We start from the raw sequence: 14846 nt of genomic DNA, 5'->3' as shown, positions 1-14846 counted from the left end.
GACAGTAGGCTGAGCCCCCAAGAATATCAAGTTCTGGCTCCCAGTTCCCAGGTCAGTGGTTTGCCCGAACGGCATGGTCAGCCAGGTGTACAGGAGAAACGAGTGATGCAACCAAAGTAGTATGAAAGCTGTGTACCTGGGGTATGCATTCAAGTGCCAGGTGTTCTTCCCAACAGGTGTCAGAAACAAGTTCAGCGTCTGTGCCAAGCCTCGTATTCATCCATTGATCTGGACCAATCCACGCGCCTTCCGCCAGAATTTCCGTACTCATTTCTTTTAATAACTCGAGAAAGACGACCTTCCTTGGTGCTAAAAGTTTTATGCCTGCATTTGTCGTTGACGCTGCCCACGTGCTGTCTGCATTTGAAAAGGGGCGAACTGTGGAAGCTGGCACGTTCGAGCTTGCAAGGCGCGCGCTTCACCAGCTATAATCATGGCATTTCTGTGAAACATAATGTACCTTGGCTTTCGTTACCTGTCTTCTGGATGTTTTCGATAGTGAATAACAAGACTGCGATGTTAGTTGATGTGGTGTTTCATCCTGAAGCAATCGTGATGTTGACTTTGACATGTCCATGTCATGGCGCCGGACCTCATGATAGCCAGGATCGTTAGTTAAACTACATATTATATAGTCCTCAAGCTTTAGTATTTAGATGGTTTACAGACACAAGCATTTCTAACCAATCCCGAACAATTTAGTGACCGCACAAATTCACAGCAAAAGGGGCTGTTGCTGCTGTAGGGTAGGCCCAAAGACACGAACCGACTAGTAAGCATTTGACGTCAGCATGCTGATTGCCTTGCGATAGCTTCGCGGATTTCGATCACTATCTACAGCGCACCACCAGCGATTCGTCATTCTCCTTCGCTTACATCTCTGCCATCGATACACATAATGAGCGGCGGCTGGAATACCAGTGAGTATTTACCCCCACCAGATTGCCAAAGTTTATACTCATATTGCTAGTCGAATCTGACGCGGGCGTCTTCACCTCGCTCGTGGAAAATCTAGGCGCGTCCAACGTGCAGTTCGAGGAGCTCTTGACTCTCGAGCCGTCCGAGCTCTCCTCCCTGCAGCCTCTGTACGGTGTCATCTTTCTCTTCAAATACCCCACCGACACCCCGTACACGTGTAGCGAGACCCCCCTCGACGGAACGTTTGATCACGATGCGGCCAGCCGCATTTTCTTCGCGGCGCAGACCATCCAGAACGCCTGCGCGACGCAGGCCCTCCTGAGCGTGGTGCTGAACAAGACAGACGAGGTTGATATTGGCGAGAAGCTGGGAGAGTTTCGGGAGTTTACCATCGAATTGCCCGCCGAGTTTCGCGGCGAGGCGCTGAGCAACTCGGATCTCATCCGCGAGACGCACAATTCGTTTGCGCGCAGCTCCCCCTTTGCGGACGAGACGGCACCCAAGGGCGGTGAGAGTGAGGATGTCTTCCACTTTATCGCCTATTCGGCCATCAACGGCAAACTCTACGAGCTGGACGGTCTGCAACCGGCGCCAATCTCACACGGCGAGTGTACAATGGAGAGTTTCCCCGAGAAAGTAGTGGATGTTCTGCAGAGGAGGATCGCACGCTATGAGGCTACAGAGATTCGCTTCAACCTGTTGGCCATGTGTCGTGATCTGCGGGTTCGGGCGCGCGAGTTTGGGGACATGGAACTTTTGGAGAGGGAGGAGCGCAAGAGGAAAGACTGGCTGTTCGAGAACGCGCTGCGCAGACACAACTTTGTGGGGTTCGCGGGCGAGGTCCTCAAGGGCGTGGTGGAGACCAAGATGAAGGACGGCAAAGTGGATGAGTGGGTGGTCGAGAGCCTGGAAAGGCGGAAAAAGGCAGAGCAAGCGAGGCGAGCAGGGCAGGATGTCGAGATGGGTGGCTGAAGCAAGATGCCCCAGGACGTCATCATGTCTAGCACAGACAAGGGCGCAGATGTACTGCGAGAATGCCATCTGGACACAGAGGGGGTCTTGTTGGTTGGCAGATACTAATCGTGGAGCCCGATGTGCTATCTCAACATAGGCTGGTCCTGGTAGTAGTCCACAGGATTGCCTGGGCTTGTCCTTGCGTCTCAACATGACTACCAGTATGGGTTGATGACTCGTTGAGTGCATAAGGAATCACTTTCCGCTCGCGGAGTATGCATTTGCTATCTCGCTTCGAGGGCGCACAGTCAGAACACAACCATGTGCACTATAAAAAGTTTACCTCCAGACGTGATACATACACAGGATTCGTGAACCCCAGAATTGACGACGCTGTGGCTGACGCTGCGGCTGGCCGTGCCAGGCAGTCAGATTGAATGCGAAGCGCTCGCGTAGGCAGAGGTCAATGAAGGAGGGTGATATATCTAGCAACACGATTGTAAACTTGGTAAACGAAGGTAAAGGCTCCTTGGGTTTGTTCCATTCATTCAAATGGAAAAGGCGAGACTCATGGATATCATACTCAAGCCAGCCTGGAGCAATATCTTGAGGCCACGCAGCTGGGGAACTGTTGGCTTTCATGCAGCGTGCACATCATCAAGTCGCTCACGGGACCATCTATCAATCCTGACGCGTAAGTGTAGCTCAGATCCAAATGCTTGAACGACTGTATTCCTTCGTATGACATCCCAGCACAGAACTACCCCTGCTACTACGTTGGTGAGACTTCGACGAGCTCAGTTAGACCTGTTGCTGTTGGCAGAAAGCAGAGGCAAGATCGCCATCACAGAAGCGACATCAAGACTGCGAAGAACCGAAGGAAATGATGGGCCAGAAAGTCTTAGAATCAAATTTCTATATGTGTTTATGTACTGCGAAAAGGACTCGAGTCCCTGATGTGTTACAGCGAGCATGTAGCAAGGCGCAGAGAGCCCCAGCCTAGGACTTGACTGGAGGTAGCAGCTCATACTATGGGAATCGAAACGTGTACTAAAAGGCAAAGACCCAAAATCTTCCCAATCCTTCTAGGCGACAATACATGAGAATTCGGTCTGCTGTTGCGCCGAAATGGACTCACATTACCACCCCCCCCTGTTGTTGACAGTGGGCCCAGCATACGCCTGTAGAATTGACATCCCGGAGATGAATGCTTGCGAGTACAGAGTTCCCTGTCCGGAATGGATGGTTTTTAATAGACTGACATCTGTAGTTGAGTAATTCTAGAAGCCCCTATAGTCTAAAATACGCTGGCTCAGTAATCATCAGAAAAGTGCGTATTGCGCGGGTATGTGGCAGGGATCTTGCTCGGATGTCTTTGTGTGTGGATACACTCATTTTACGGCGATACGATCGTAATGACGTGTATTAAAAGGGCATTTCGAGGTGTCACAAGATCGCTTGCCCATGGCGCCATGCATGGATATTCGTCCTTGATCTCTGCGTCCGTGGGGGCCGCACGAAGCTACTGGTCTATGCAGCGGCGACAAAGTGTCTGTTCCACTTGATAATCTTGGGTGGAATTCGTTGCTTTGAGTCGACCATCCACGTATGGATCTTATCTCTTGTATTTATGCTATACAACACGTATTCTAACGCTGGAAGAGCCAGACCGCTCATAGCCTGCAGAAGACAGACAATTCGATCCTGGTCAGTATTCAGCCTGAGGTCCACGTGTATTTTCACTCGATGCCTAAGTTCACTTCGAGACCGCGCCACCGAGTTCTGGAATAATTCAAGGCAGATGATACACAGTCGAAGGCAGTTTCATTGGCGGAACACTTCCCTCCGGTGCCCTTCTTCGGGGACCAAGGTTATGATGTCGGGGGGCGTAGCGTTAACGGGGCGGCAACCGCGAAAGCGCAGAAATTGCACGACAGCCACAAACATATTGGCATGTGAATGCCATATGAGGAGTTCAGCCCTACATTTCGTGTCTATCCTGGATTAGGCGGCGAGCTTCCTTGACACCGGTCCATGCGGCCAAGCTGGACAAGTTACCTGCCTCACAGATCGACAGGACAGGATCCATGGTTCCATACATGTATTAGATGGGTCAATACTACAACATTGATGCCCAACTCCTCAGTCTTGGCCCACGATGATGGCACCCGCGATGTGCGTTCTGTACCAGTCAAAGTGGATGCTGACCTGTCACGGGACACTACGCTTTGCATGATGCATGCATGTGCGTTGGCCGCTATGTACCTGTACTTGTGGAAGATGCATCTGGCCCGCTAGCGATAAGGCTGACGACTATTGCCGTTGCTGGCTGTGCGTCTAAGTCGTTGAGAAGGTTGTCGACGACTGACTGACGGGGACATTTCCCAGGATGCTGACATGAGGCCTCTCGGGTAAGTCATTGTAGGTAAGCCTGTTTGCAGGAAGCAGTGGTGGGAGTGAAGAGATTAGGCAGATGGCTCAAGAAATGAACATACCAAAAACCCGTCAGGGTATCCAGCCCTACCTGCATAGAGCTATATCCAGGGTCCCGCTCGCGCGGAGACGCTGTGAAGAAAAACAATAACAAACAGAAGCAATGTCTATGTATCCAGCATGTGCACTATCCCAAGCCCTCCATTTCAATGATGCAAGTTCTCACCACCTCAATCACTTTCCCGTTCATAAAAAGGTATGCTTCCCTTTCAAACCTCACCACCCCAAAGACCGTACCCGCGACCGGCGCGTTGCTCTACTTGATGGTACACGGCGTCGTGTCGGCTCCATCTCTTGCTTCCGTGGAGGAGATGTCGCTCCTTTATGAGAGGCGCGACGAGATGGTAACTGGACCGACTCATGCCTAGTTTGATAATACGCTGAGTAGCATGTCTCGGCCTCTTTCATGATCTTGTCCGTTCCATCGCGATGCCAATACTTTAGGACGTCATTCTGCCACTTCCCCGGATTGCGAACGACGAGGTGGTGCGAGAAGTTCACAAAGAGCTTATCTGCGTTGCGCCTGGATTCCCGGACCTGGTCGAGCATCCACTCGTTGATAAAGTGAGGGCCGTCCCCGCGAGCTCTGTTGAGCGAACAAGACTGGCCTGTCAGGAGCTGCGGATAGGACGTCTGTCCATGTCGTTCTTCTGAACGCATGTCTTGGCGGATGTCCTCCTTGCCCGACGCAGCCGTAGTAGGCAGACGATAGGCGGGCCAAAGGAGCTTAAGAAAATTAGGTATGATAATTTTGGGTTTTTCTTGCTGCTGTGTGCCACCGGTTTCGGCAGGCCTTGTCTTTGTGCTGTCGTCCCGATAGAGCACTGATGCTACTCTGCTTGTTGTTCTGGCGGATAAGACATCTCGTGCCATGGTTTCCTGCTTTAAATCGTTGATAGCTGCAAGCTTGCTGTCGACGAGCTTGAGGTATCGAGCTTCGTTTGACACAGTCTCACCCAGACCGTCTCTCGTCTCTTCGGATATGGGAGCACCGAGTGCATTCCGGCGGTCCACAATATCCTGCAGAATAGCCTTATTATCCCTGGCATCTTGCAAGTACATCATTATGCTTAGGTATTGCCCGATTGCGCTCTCTAGATTTTGGAAGAGCGGATGGTTATCGTCAGTCGACCGATCCATTGGTATACCTAGCAGGTCAGTGTCAGGTTCGCTGGCGTCAAGCGAGGCTTCTGATGATCCGTAAGCCGAGTCTGACGAGCTATCATCCATATTGTGGCCCAACAAACTGTATAGCTGCACTTCCGCCTTGGAGAACAATTTCTGCTCATTTGACAACTGCTGCCGTAAATCGTCAAGCGTCTCTTCAAGACTGGACGTCGCATCTTGTAATCTCTGCATTTGAGGCAATCCTGCCCATACGATGCGAACAAGATCATCAGGCGACAAGAGCTGCTTCTCGCGAGAAGTGGTACGCAGCTCGTTTATAAAGTTGTTTGCCGCAATCCGTGATTTAGGACGCATCTTGCTCAGCCTCTTGTTGACTTCCCCTAGCTGCTTGGAGAGTTTCTGAATCTGAGCTTGGTGGGTTTTCACCTTTTCCCAATAATATTGCACCCCCCGGTCGATTGATTCAGCATCATGACTGCTCACTGCAGACGATGACACTTCACTTGTCGTGGAAACAGCGTCGTGGGCTGAGTGCTCGTACTCGGATAGTTCAGTACTATGCAGTTGGAAGTTCGCTTTGTCATGCCTAGTGGTGCTCTGCTTGGACATCCAGCTCCTCACCCTGAGCGTTTTTGCCGTGCGAGTCTCGGCGTCCAGCGGCTTGGGATCCAAGGGTGTGCGAGGAGGGAACGACTTTTGGTTTTCTCTGGCTACGGAATCCATACCAATTGTCCCACTTCCAGAGACCCACGAAAACTGTGAATGGGAGCCTGTCGACGTGGTAGAAGGGGATCCTTCGTCATGGTTGCTATCGTTTGTCGTGGACCAGCTGTCCCGAGGTTGACCAGGCGATGCTGAACCGACATTGGTCCCACGAGGCTCGGGGGCGAATCCAACTGCAGAGCCCGGGCGCTGGGAAGAAGATCGCGGTACTGGTAGATTTGGATCTGGAGGGTCGTCGTCTTTTGTTTCTGGCGAGAAGGCCGAGGGTTTTATTGCACTATACCCAGTAGCCTCCCCGGCCTCCTCAGTACGCCTCGCCCAGCCCGAGGTACAAGAAGAAGTCTTGGATTTACATTTCCGCATTTCTTGACGTTGTGGGCACAAAAGACTCGGTCCTGTCATTTGCACGCTCCAAGTCGTCTGCTCAACATCTTGATGGAATTCCATGCTGGACCGGGGATGCTCCTCAATGTCCTGCGCGGGGGTACGTTTGCCACTTGTCTGGCGCTGTTCATGATCGGGGCCCAGTCGCCTGCTTTCAGAAGTATCGAGGTCTGTGGTGGTTCTTGCCGCCGCTGCTGCCTGGTGAGGAATGAGCGTAGGCTTCGACGCACCTGCAGTCATAGAAACAGTTGCGTCCTCGGGCATGGCGTGTCGGTTCAATATATCCCGAGCCCATATGTATATTGACGCGAAATAGCCCATGTTGACACACGGTGGGCGACACACCTGGGCGATGGGCTCTTAAGGCATTGACAATGGCGAGACGCGTTGAGCCTGGTGAAACAGTGAGGAATTTTAGTCGCGGCAGGGCGCTTGGGCTCTATGATGCCGTGGACATAGCATAGAAGCAGTTGGCCGAGTGGCCCGGGTGCAACAGCGTCGTATGCCTTATTGGGCGCTCTATGACCGGTAGTTGCTACGCTATAGTGTCGCGCCTCACTGTGAGTAGCTTCGTGTTGATGAAAGACCAGGATCAAGCATTCACATGAATAACAACAATTCACACGCCTCACCTCCGAATGAAGACTGACCCCCCACTGGGGCAGCTGGCAGCTGAACCTTTCTTCACCGCTACCGCCGCCACAGGCGGCCAGGCGACGTTTGGCTAGGCTGTTGGGCCTGTACATTGCTTATCAGGCTGAAAGTATGTAGGTGGCCGTGAAACCTGACGATTATGATTTGAATGTTTGCATCCCTCCCTGCCGGGATCCTTCAGGTTGCCAGTGACTCGAAGTGGCAAAACCTGTTGTGTGTGTGAACGAAAAGCAACGCGCGGCGCGGTCCGACGCGCTTGTCGGGCGGGCCTCTCTCTCTCTCCTCCAACTCACATGCATTCCAATCTCAGCCTGCATTTTCCTCCGCCATCGAACTATTGAAAATTGGCAAACCACCCGCGCGCCTCAGCAATCAGTTAGAAGATGAAACGTGCAGCCGGTGAGAATATCTCGGGAGGGCCGCCTCCGCGCATGTCGCAAGTTGCAACGTATACGACAAAGGAATGATGGTGTGGGTGTAACGGATCAACCTGCCTGGTGCGGCCATCCCGCACGACAAGGATGTCTCGAATCTGGGTGAGCGCCCTAATTACTGGGCAAACTGCGTAATAGGCTCGGGCTCTGGCATCCCTTGACGGGGAGCCACGTTGAGCTGCTGCTGGACGGGCGCGTATCGGGCCTGATACCATTTACCAGGCCTCCCTTGCCCCCCCGACCTGTCCAGTCTCCAAGCGAGGTGGTCCTATCGCGATGGGGTACAGCACACCACTGACAAAATTCATGGTCATGAGGGGCACTTGCGTCTAGGAGTCCGAAAGATCAGCGCAAGAATGAGAAGACGGTGTCTCACAGGCACAAGGCTCGCAGTCACACAATGTGACTCTGTTGGAGTGTCCTAGCTATTGGGTGCTCTCTCTCCAACCGACTGGATATTGGCCTCGTCGACTTGAGACGCTGTCTACGGTCTCGTGGGTGGTCGTTATGCTGTTGCACCAGCACCTCCAGCCCACGTTCGTCAAGTCTCCCAAATGATCACAAGCTGCCTCATTAAACATGGCAGGACTACCTTCAAGACGAGCCGCAGTAGCAATGCATCCAGCGCACCAATGATGCTGGATCTGGACAGCAATGCGCCGTTAGTGGGATGCATCTCGTGCGTGCCCCCCTTCATGCGCCGCGAAAAGCATTGCGTACCGGTACCAGAGGTCCCTGATGTAGCGCTACACTTTGTGTCGGTTTTGAGCCGCATTTCTATATGAGGATCACACGGAACCTGCAAGCTGGTGATGCTCAGAACGCCAATGGGCAGAGTCCAGTCGCAGACCCCACTGGCTACATACATTCTGTGCTACGATCGACCAAGTCCTATCATCTTCACGCCTGGTCCATGTAGGCGGTGATACGACACACTCCACCGACAGGTCATTATGAGCCATCAGCCGCCGTATCACGATGCCGAGGGCGAGTATGACAGCGCCGATGTCGACGAACTCGCTCAGACCGTGGCGCAGACGCATATATCGTACAGCAGTCATCCCGAAGTACCCCGTACCCTGGACGCTGAGGGAGCCGTTGGATATACTGATGAACACGCCGACCACTATGAGTCCGGCGATGCGGAAGGTTCGCACACGTTTGGCGAGCCTGTTGTGTATGGTGTTTCCGGCGAGGGGTACGATGACGAGGAGTACGATGGGGAGGAGTACGATGGGGAGGAGTACGATGGGGAGGAGTACGATGGGGAGGAGTACGATGGGGAGGAGTACGATGACGAGGAGTACGCACAAGCTGGCCAAGAAGAGGAGACCTTGTCAGGGGCATTCAATCCGGAAGCTTTTGACCCAAGGTTTCATCTTGATCCAGGTAGGTTGCCCTCGGTACTTGACTGCGTGTGCTCTACTCCTGACACGCACGCCGTAGCATATCAGGTTTGCCCTGACGAGGACTGGTTCGTTGGCTCGGTAAGAACTCAACTCCCACAAGCGGATGCGGAAGTGAATCAAAACACTGCTAACCACCCACCAGATCGTTATGGTCCCTTGGGCAGAGCCCAAAGGACAGTCTCCGCCCAAGGGAAAGCAAGGCGGCACTTCACTTTACACACTGAGGGAATTGGTCCACCAGTCCTTCCGGCGCATGGTTGTCGTGAAGCCGGAAAATGGCTCGTCTTTCTGCTGTCCTATCTCCACGTATGGAGCCCAAGGCTGCAAAAAGTCTAAGTGCAAGCCGGAGAAGCATGGTGTCATCTATGATGATAATTTGAACCCAGAGACATTGAAAGATGAGAAGAAGCTTGGTTTCAAACCAGTTGGGGCCACCATGTATGCCGGTCACACACTCGACCGGGCCTCTCGCCTCAACTATGGCAACGGCTTCTGGGTTCAACACAACATCCCAGTCATGTTCATCGGCCACATCCCCGCTGACGTTATGAAGCGAGTTAAGAGCGCTTACAAGCGCTTTATAACGGAGGGCTCTGAAGATGAGACGGAGCGGGCCGCGTCCTCGTCGAAATCTAAGTCCAAAAAGTCAAAGAAGGAGGCCATGCGCGGCGACTGGAACGAGACGAGGAAGAAGAAGAAGGATGGCGAGGGCAGCAATAGCAGATCCAAGCGACGCTGAAGCTGGGGATTCCCTCCTACCCTTCTTCCCACCAAAAGAACGTGTGGGACGACGATCATGATACGTTACGAAGTGAACTCGAGGGTTCTCTTTGACGGATTGGCGTACAGCCTTTCCTCCTGCTGGTTTATCAGTCCAGCGGCCAACAACAGCTAACAGAAACAGCCTTGTGTGCACTGTCCGAGGACCCTGGACACTTGTCCTCGGAAGCGTGCCCATTTTGAGAATTTTTCATGTCTTCCCTCCTCTTCCCTTGATCTTGTTTTTCTTCAGGTTTGGCAACTTGCAACGGTATTTCAACATATCGTAGTTGATGACTATTTGGCAAGATGACCCGTGATGGCGCAATGACTGTACACTGCCAGGCTTCAACAGCTGCGCAAGCAACTATGGGCGATTTCATCGTGTACGGGTGAGCAGGACCAGTATGCCATGTATTTACACACAGATTGAGAGAAACACGAAGCGCAATTGAGCTGCACGGCGATGGAATTGAATCCGGGTGCTCCGCAACTCCACGTGCCTCGGCACTTCCCCGCCAAATCCAGTTGGAGTCTGGACCCTGGCGAGTGATGTCAACCTCCACATCCAAATCCGAGGCAATCCCCATCCTCCAACTGTGGCCTCGGTCCCCGGGCCACCTGCATTCCGCTACTATTTGTGCCGTCCTCAATCTTCTTTACACTCTGATCAATTCCTTCCATTGGCGCCTCCGAGACTCTGAAAGCGTTGTCCTCCCATCTCGCACACCATCAACTCATCCTCCTCGCCTACTTTCTCCCGCAGCCATGGCCGCCGCCGACGTTCAGCTCCAGGACTTCTCGTCCCTCTTCTCGCTCAAGGGCAAAGTCGCCGTCGTGACAGGCGGATCGCGTGGTCTGGGCCTCAATGCCGCTTCTGCGTACGGATGCCCCCCCTCCCTTGTCCCAACAACGAAAATGAACCCACCCATCCACTGACGCACGCACAGCTTCCTCCAGGCCGGCGCCTCCAAGGTCTTCATCACATCCCGCAAGGCCGCCGCCTGCGACGAGGCCGTCGCCGCCCTCAACGCCCTCCCCAACCTCGCCCCCGGCGCCCGCGCCATCTCCGTCCCCGCCGACTCGAGCACCATGGCCGGCGTCGAGTCGCTCCTGGCCCAGGTCAAGAAGCACACGGACAATGTCGACATTCTCTTTGCTAACGCGGGCGCCACATGGGGCCAGGAGTTTGATAACCACCCCGACAGCGCCTTTGCCAAGGTCATGGACCTCAATGTCAAGGCCGTCTTCAACACGATCCGCGTCTTTGCGCCTCTCCTCGAGAAGGGCGCCAGCGTGCAGGACCCGGCCCGCGTCCTCATCACGGCTAGCGTCGCCGGACGAGGTGTCGGCACCCTTGGAAAGCAGGGCACATACGGGTACTCGGCGAGCAAGGCGGCCGTCATCCATCTGGGGCGGAACCTCGCCATCGAGCTGGGACCCCGCCATATCTCTGTCAACTCCATCTGCCCTGGGTTTTTCCCCAGCAAGATGTCCAACGGGCTGCTGAGCATGATTGGCGGCGCGGACAAGCTGGCCAAGAGCAACCCCATGGGCCGACTTGGTCAGGGGGAGGACATTGCCGGCATAGTCGTCTACCTCGCCAGCCGGGCGGGGAGCCACGTCAACGGAGAGGCTATTGCCATTGATGGCGGCTCCATGTGGCAGTCGGGTGAGGTCCTTCAAGCGGGCGAGTCGCAGGCAAAGTTGTAGAGTACTTTTTTTTTTTTTTCTCTTTCTTTTCTATAGAACACACCGGTCTATATCGCCTCATCGCTTTCGGGCCACCCATGCGCTGGAGCGGTACAGTGTCTGCAGCATGCTCTCCTGGTCTTGAATGTACGGTGTCTCCACGTTTTCCGTCTTCCACTCCACGTCAAAGCCCGTCTTGTCGAGAAGGACCATGATCTCATCCTCGGTCAGCTCAAAGCTGCCCGGGTCGGCGATGCCCGAGGAGTTATTCCAGTCGTGCTCGCCGTCCCCGTCGTCGTCGGTGCCGTGATTCCCCGGCGCATTGTTTTCAAAGTGCCAGAGCAGTGGTCCCACGTTGATCAGTATCCCGCCCGGACGCAGGCAGTGTCGTATCACCTCGAGGTATCGCAGCAGGTTTGGCGCCGTGTCGAGGAAGAAGACGCTGGCGACGACGTCGTAGGCCCCGTCGTGCTCCTCGTCGCTGTATCCGCAGAGGAAATCGGCGGCGCACATGGCCATGGTTCCCTGCGGCGCTGCTGGGTCCTGTGAACTCAGCGCCGTCGCTGGGTGGACATCTGGCACGGGGTACGAACGCAGGTGGTTCGATCTTGACCGGTGGTTCGAGAATGTATGCACCCACGGATAGATGGTGTGCTCGCCTGCCCTGGGACACTCATTCAGGATGTACTGCGAGGCAAGCAGCTGATGGTACGATATCTCGTTGCCTTCCGCGTGGTACCCGTGCCGGCAGAGTTCGAATACCAGCCGTCCCAGACCAGCCCCAGGCACTAACACCTTGAGCTGTTCCTCGGATTGCTTCTGCTCCGCCTCCATCGCGGCGAGCACGGGCCCAAAGCACGCCATGCGCTCTATCTCGCCGTCGCGCGTCCAGTCGCGGTAGAACTGGCGAACGGTGCTCCTGGCCTTGTCAATTTCTGTGTGCTTCGCCACTCCCTTCCAGGCCGTGGGGATCTCGTCCATGCCGAATGACTTGAGGCCCGCGTCGACAATGGCGCGCGCCAAGAGGGCGTTGCTGTCGATGGCATCGTCGGTCTTGTCCAGGGTCGATAAGTAGTTGAAGGGTGCGGCGGCCAGTAGCTGCCATTGCGACTGGGGGAGAGCGTAGAATGAGCGGCGACGGAGGTGTGTCACGTTGAAGTGAGCGACCTTTGCGTATTGGCTAGGCACTCGTCAGATCCCTGCTGTACTATACGTGTCTTGTGAGACGTGGTCGGGAGCATGGCATGAGGTGTCATTGGCATCCCCGCACAGTAAGAAAGGTAGGCAGGCTGCTTACGCAAATGAGTCCAGCGCGCCAAAGATCACTCGCGCTTCCTCCGGGTCCTGCGTCGTCTCCTCGATCCCGCCCCAGGCACTCTCCTCTGTTGACGCAAAAGGCGCAGGCTGCGGCATGTGGGCGGCGTCTGTCATCAGATGGCTCTCAGTAGGTCATGACGTGTGATGATGGCAACGTGCTAGCTTAGAAAGGTCCTGGCAGAGAGGATAATAGGACGACGCCTTCCTCCTTGTGTCACGTTGAGATGATGTTGGGACTTCATGGTCTGTGGCTTGTCGCGTGGTCTCATGGAAAATGAGACGCAGCTGCCGCCGAGTATGCGCCGAAACACTATGCGAGGTGACAATATTAGCAGTCATCGAGTGGTGTGATTGATGGTGGCAATTATCCTGTCACCCAGCGGTTTATCGTGATAAGATGCGAAGCTCCAATCAAAGAGCCCTTCGTCAACCCACTCACTCACTTGCTTCATCAAAGGAAACGTCTGAGCAAGTCACTAACAACACAACCCAGCTCTTGCGTCATACCTTGGTACTGAAACTGTCCTCGAAGCGAAGCAAAATGGAAGTCGCACCAGAGCCAGTGCAGTTCTCTCTGCCCCTGCCAAAGTCCCTCGACACCCGCATCTACATCCGACTATCGACCCAGACCAAGGCCATCATGCTCTCGCTCACCACTGCCTCGCAAGAAGAGCCTGCCTCGGTGGCGCCCATGGGGTCATTTGTCTACGGGTTGCCCAATGTATGCGCCCCCTTACCTCAGCACACGAGTGTCTCATAGTGTTGACGTGATCAAGAGGTTCAACAGCGGTGATCCCTTGGCCACCGTCCTGTTCCCCCACGAGCCCACCGTCGATTTCACCAAGCGGCTCGTCAAGCTGCTCGCCCGCAAGGCCGAGCTCCCCGTGTACGTGACCAACTCTGTGAGCTTCAAGAATGCCGGCATGGGCGGGACCGTGGAGGAGGAGATGGAGGCTTTCAGAGACGTGGCCGAGCAGGTGACCGCGAGGATCAAGCAGGCTGGCGTCGGGGCAATGGCTGTCAACGGCAACTGAGTACAGGCACACGCGTCAGTGCTGTGGCACCAAAAAGGCTTGCAACTCCGATCTCGCATGGGCTCAAGTCGATTGCATTTGACTTCCGGGGTGGCTCGAGACATGTACGTGTCAATGATGAATGGCAGGTCCAGGAGCTTATTAGGTGCGTTCACGTCTCAGAGAGATGGAGGCGAGCTTAGCGGGTAGCAAGGTCTGGCCCGGCATCTTCCTCTCGTCCTTCCATCAGTCGCTAGGGAGCCTGTTGGTGAGCCACTGTACAAGGGCCAAGCAGGAAAGCGACACTAGGATCAGTGTTGTTGGGCAGTTTGCCTGCGGGTCCCGGAGAGAGAACGCGACTGCAGCTAACCGGCTTTCGCGAGGCTTTGTGCAACAGGTTAATTAAATGGCGGTATCCCTCTGAGCGAGGCATTCGCGTAGCAAGGGCAACATTGTCATCCAAAGGGCCCTTGCACATTACTACCTATGAATAGTGTCAGCTCGCTTGCTGAGTTGGGAAGCCGCAGGTCCTCCTTGCACTCTGCTAATGCAACGAACGAGCTCGGCTTGGCATCTTCTGGATATGCACAGCAATAACAGTCATGCATTCAATGCTGTTGGGTTGGGCTTGCAGTTAGTGAAATATTACAGCAGGCTTGGTGAGCGCTTTGTCCTCAACTCTGGGGGACCCGAACGGCACATGCATCTACCGGGTTATCCTTATCGGTGACTGCCACCAAGAAAATTTGGCAGGTTCGACTGACTTTGCCTCCATCCATCGGTTGGTGATGCGCGTTGCCCCTCTTGCGCATGTGCCCGCTCCACCGCAGTCTTCACTGGCACTGGCACTGGCACTGGCCGCATTCACCAGCAGGGCTGCCCTCCCAGCTTGCATTTCTTCCCATCTCGAAAGAAGCGACCGGCTGGACCATGCATTTTTCCATCGTATACCGTTAATTGTCACACGC

The 14846-nt window shown here is 54.5% G+C and overlaps 5 protein-coding genes across 5 annotated transcripts; 4 read left to right on the top strand and 1 right to left on the bottom strand.

Moving 5' to 3' along the window:
- Positions 1-898: 898 nt before the first annotated feature.
- J7T54_000726 (ubiquitin carboxyl-terminal hydrolase 2) lies at positions 899-1890 on the top strand (the record flags this gene model as incomplete). Its single annotated transcript, XM_051504577.1, has 2 exons — positions 899-920; positions 971-1890. The coding sequence occupies 2 exons, from the start codon at positions 899-901 to the stop codon at positions 1888-1890; spliced, it is 942 nt and encodes a 313-aa protein (XP_051364080.1).
- Positions 1891-8641: 6751 nt separating this feature from the next.
- On the top strand, positions 8642-9836 carry J7T54_000725 (uncharacterized protein; the record flags this gene model as incomplete). The annotated part of the gene is made up of 3 exons (XM_051504576.1): positions 8642-9077; positions 9135-9175; positions 9240-9836. The coding sequence occupies 3 exons, from the start codon at positions 8642-8644 to the stop codon at positions 9834-9836; spliced, it is 1074 nt and encodes a 357-aa protein (XP_051364079.1).
- A 788-nt stretch (positions 9837-10624) lies between these two features.
- On the top strand, positions 10625-11569 carry J7T54_000724 (uncharacterized protein; the record flags this gene model as incomplete). The annotated part of the gene is made up of 2 exons (XM_051504575.1): positions 10625-10737; positions 10807-11569. 2 exons carry the CDS (start codon positions 10625-10627, stop codon positions 11567-11569), a joined length of 876 nt encoding a protein of 291 aa, XP_051364078.1.
- A 57-nt stretch (positions 11570-11626) lies between these two features.
- On the bottom strand, positions 11627-12961 carry J7T54_000723 (uncharacterized protein; the record flags this gene model as incomplete). The annotated part of the gene is made up of 2 exons (XM_051504573.1): positions 11627-12728; positions 12846-12961. The coding sequence occupies 2 exons, from the start codon at positions 12959-12961 to the stop codon at positions 11627-11629; spliced, it is 1218 nt and encodes a 405-aa protein (XP_051364077.1).
- Positions 12962-13406: 445 nt separating this feature from the next.
- J7T54_000722 (uncharacterized protein) lies at positions 13407-13899 on the top strand (the record flags this gene model as incomplete). Its single annotated transcript, XM_051504572.1, has 2 exons — positions 13407-13586; positions 13642-13899. 2 exons carry the CDS (start codon positions 13407-13409, stop codon positions 13897-13899), a joined length of 438 nt encoding a protein of 145 aa, XP_051364076.1.
- Between the last annotated feature and the right edge of the window lie 947 nt (positions 13900-14846).

The sequence above is a fragment of the Emericellopsis cladophorae genome, assembly GCF_022114955.1.
Source record: "Emericellopsis cladophorae strain MUM 19.33 chromosome Unknown NODE_9_length_645218_cov_115_098568, whole genome shotgun sequence".
NCBI classification, from domain to species: domain Eukaryota; kingdom Fungi; phylum Ascomycota; class Sordariomycetes; order Hypocreales; family Bionectriaceae; genus Emericellopsis; species Emericellopsis cladophorae.
The sequence above is the reverse complement of the archived record's forward strand: the minus strand, read 5'-3'. Positions and strand labels throughout refer to the sequence as shown.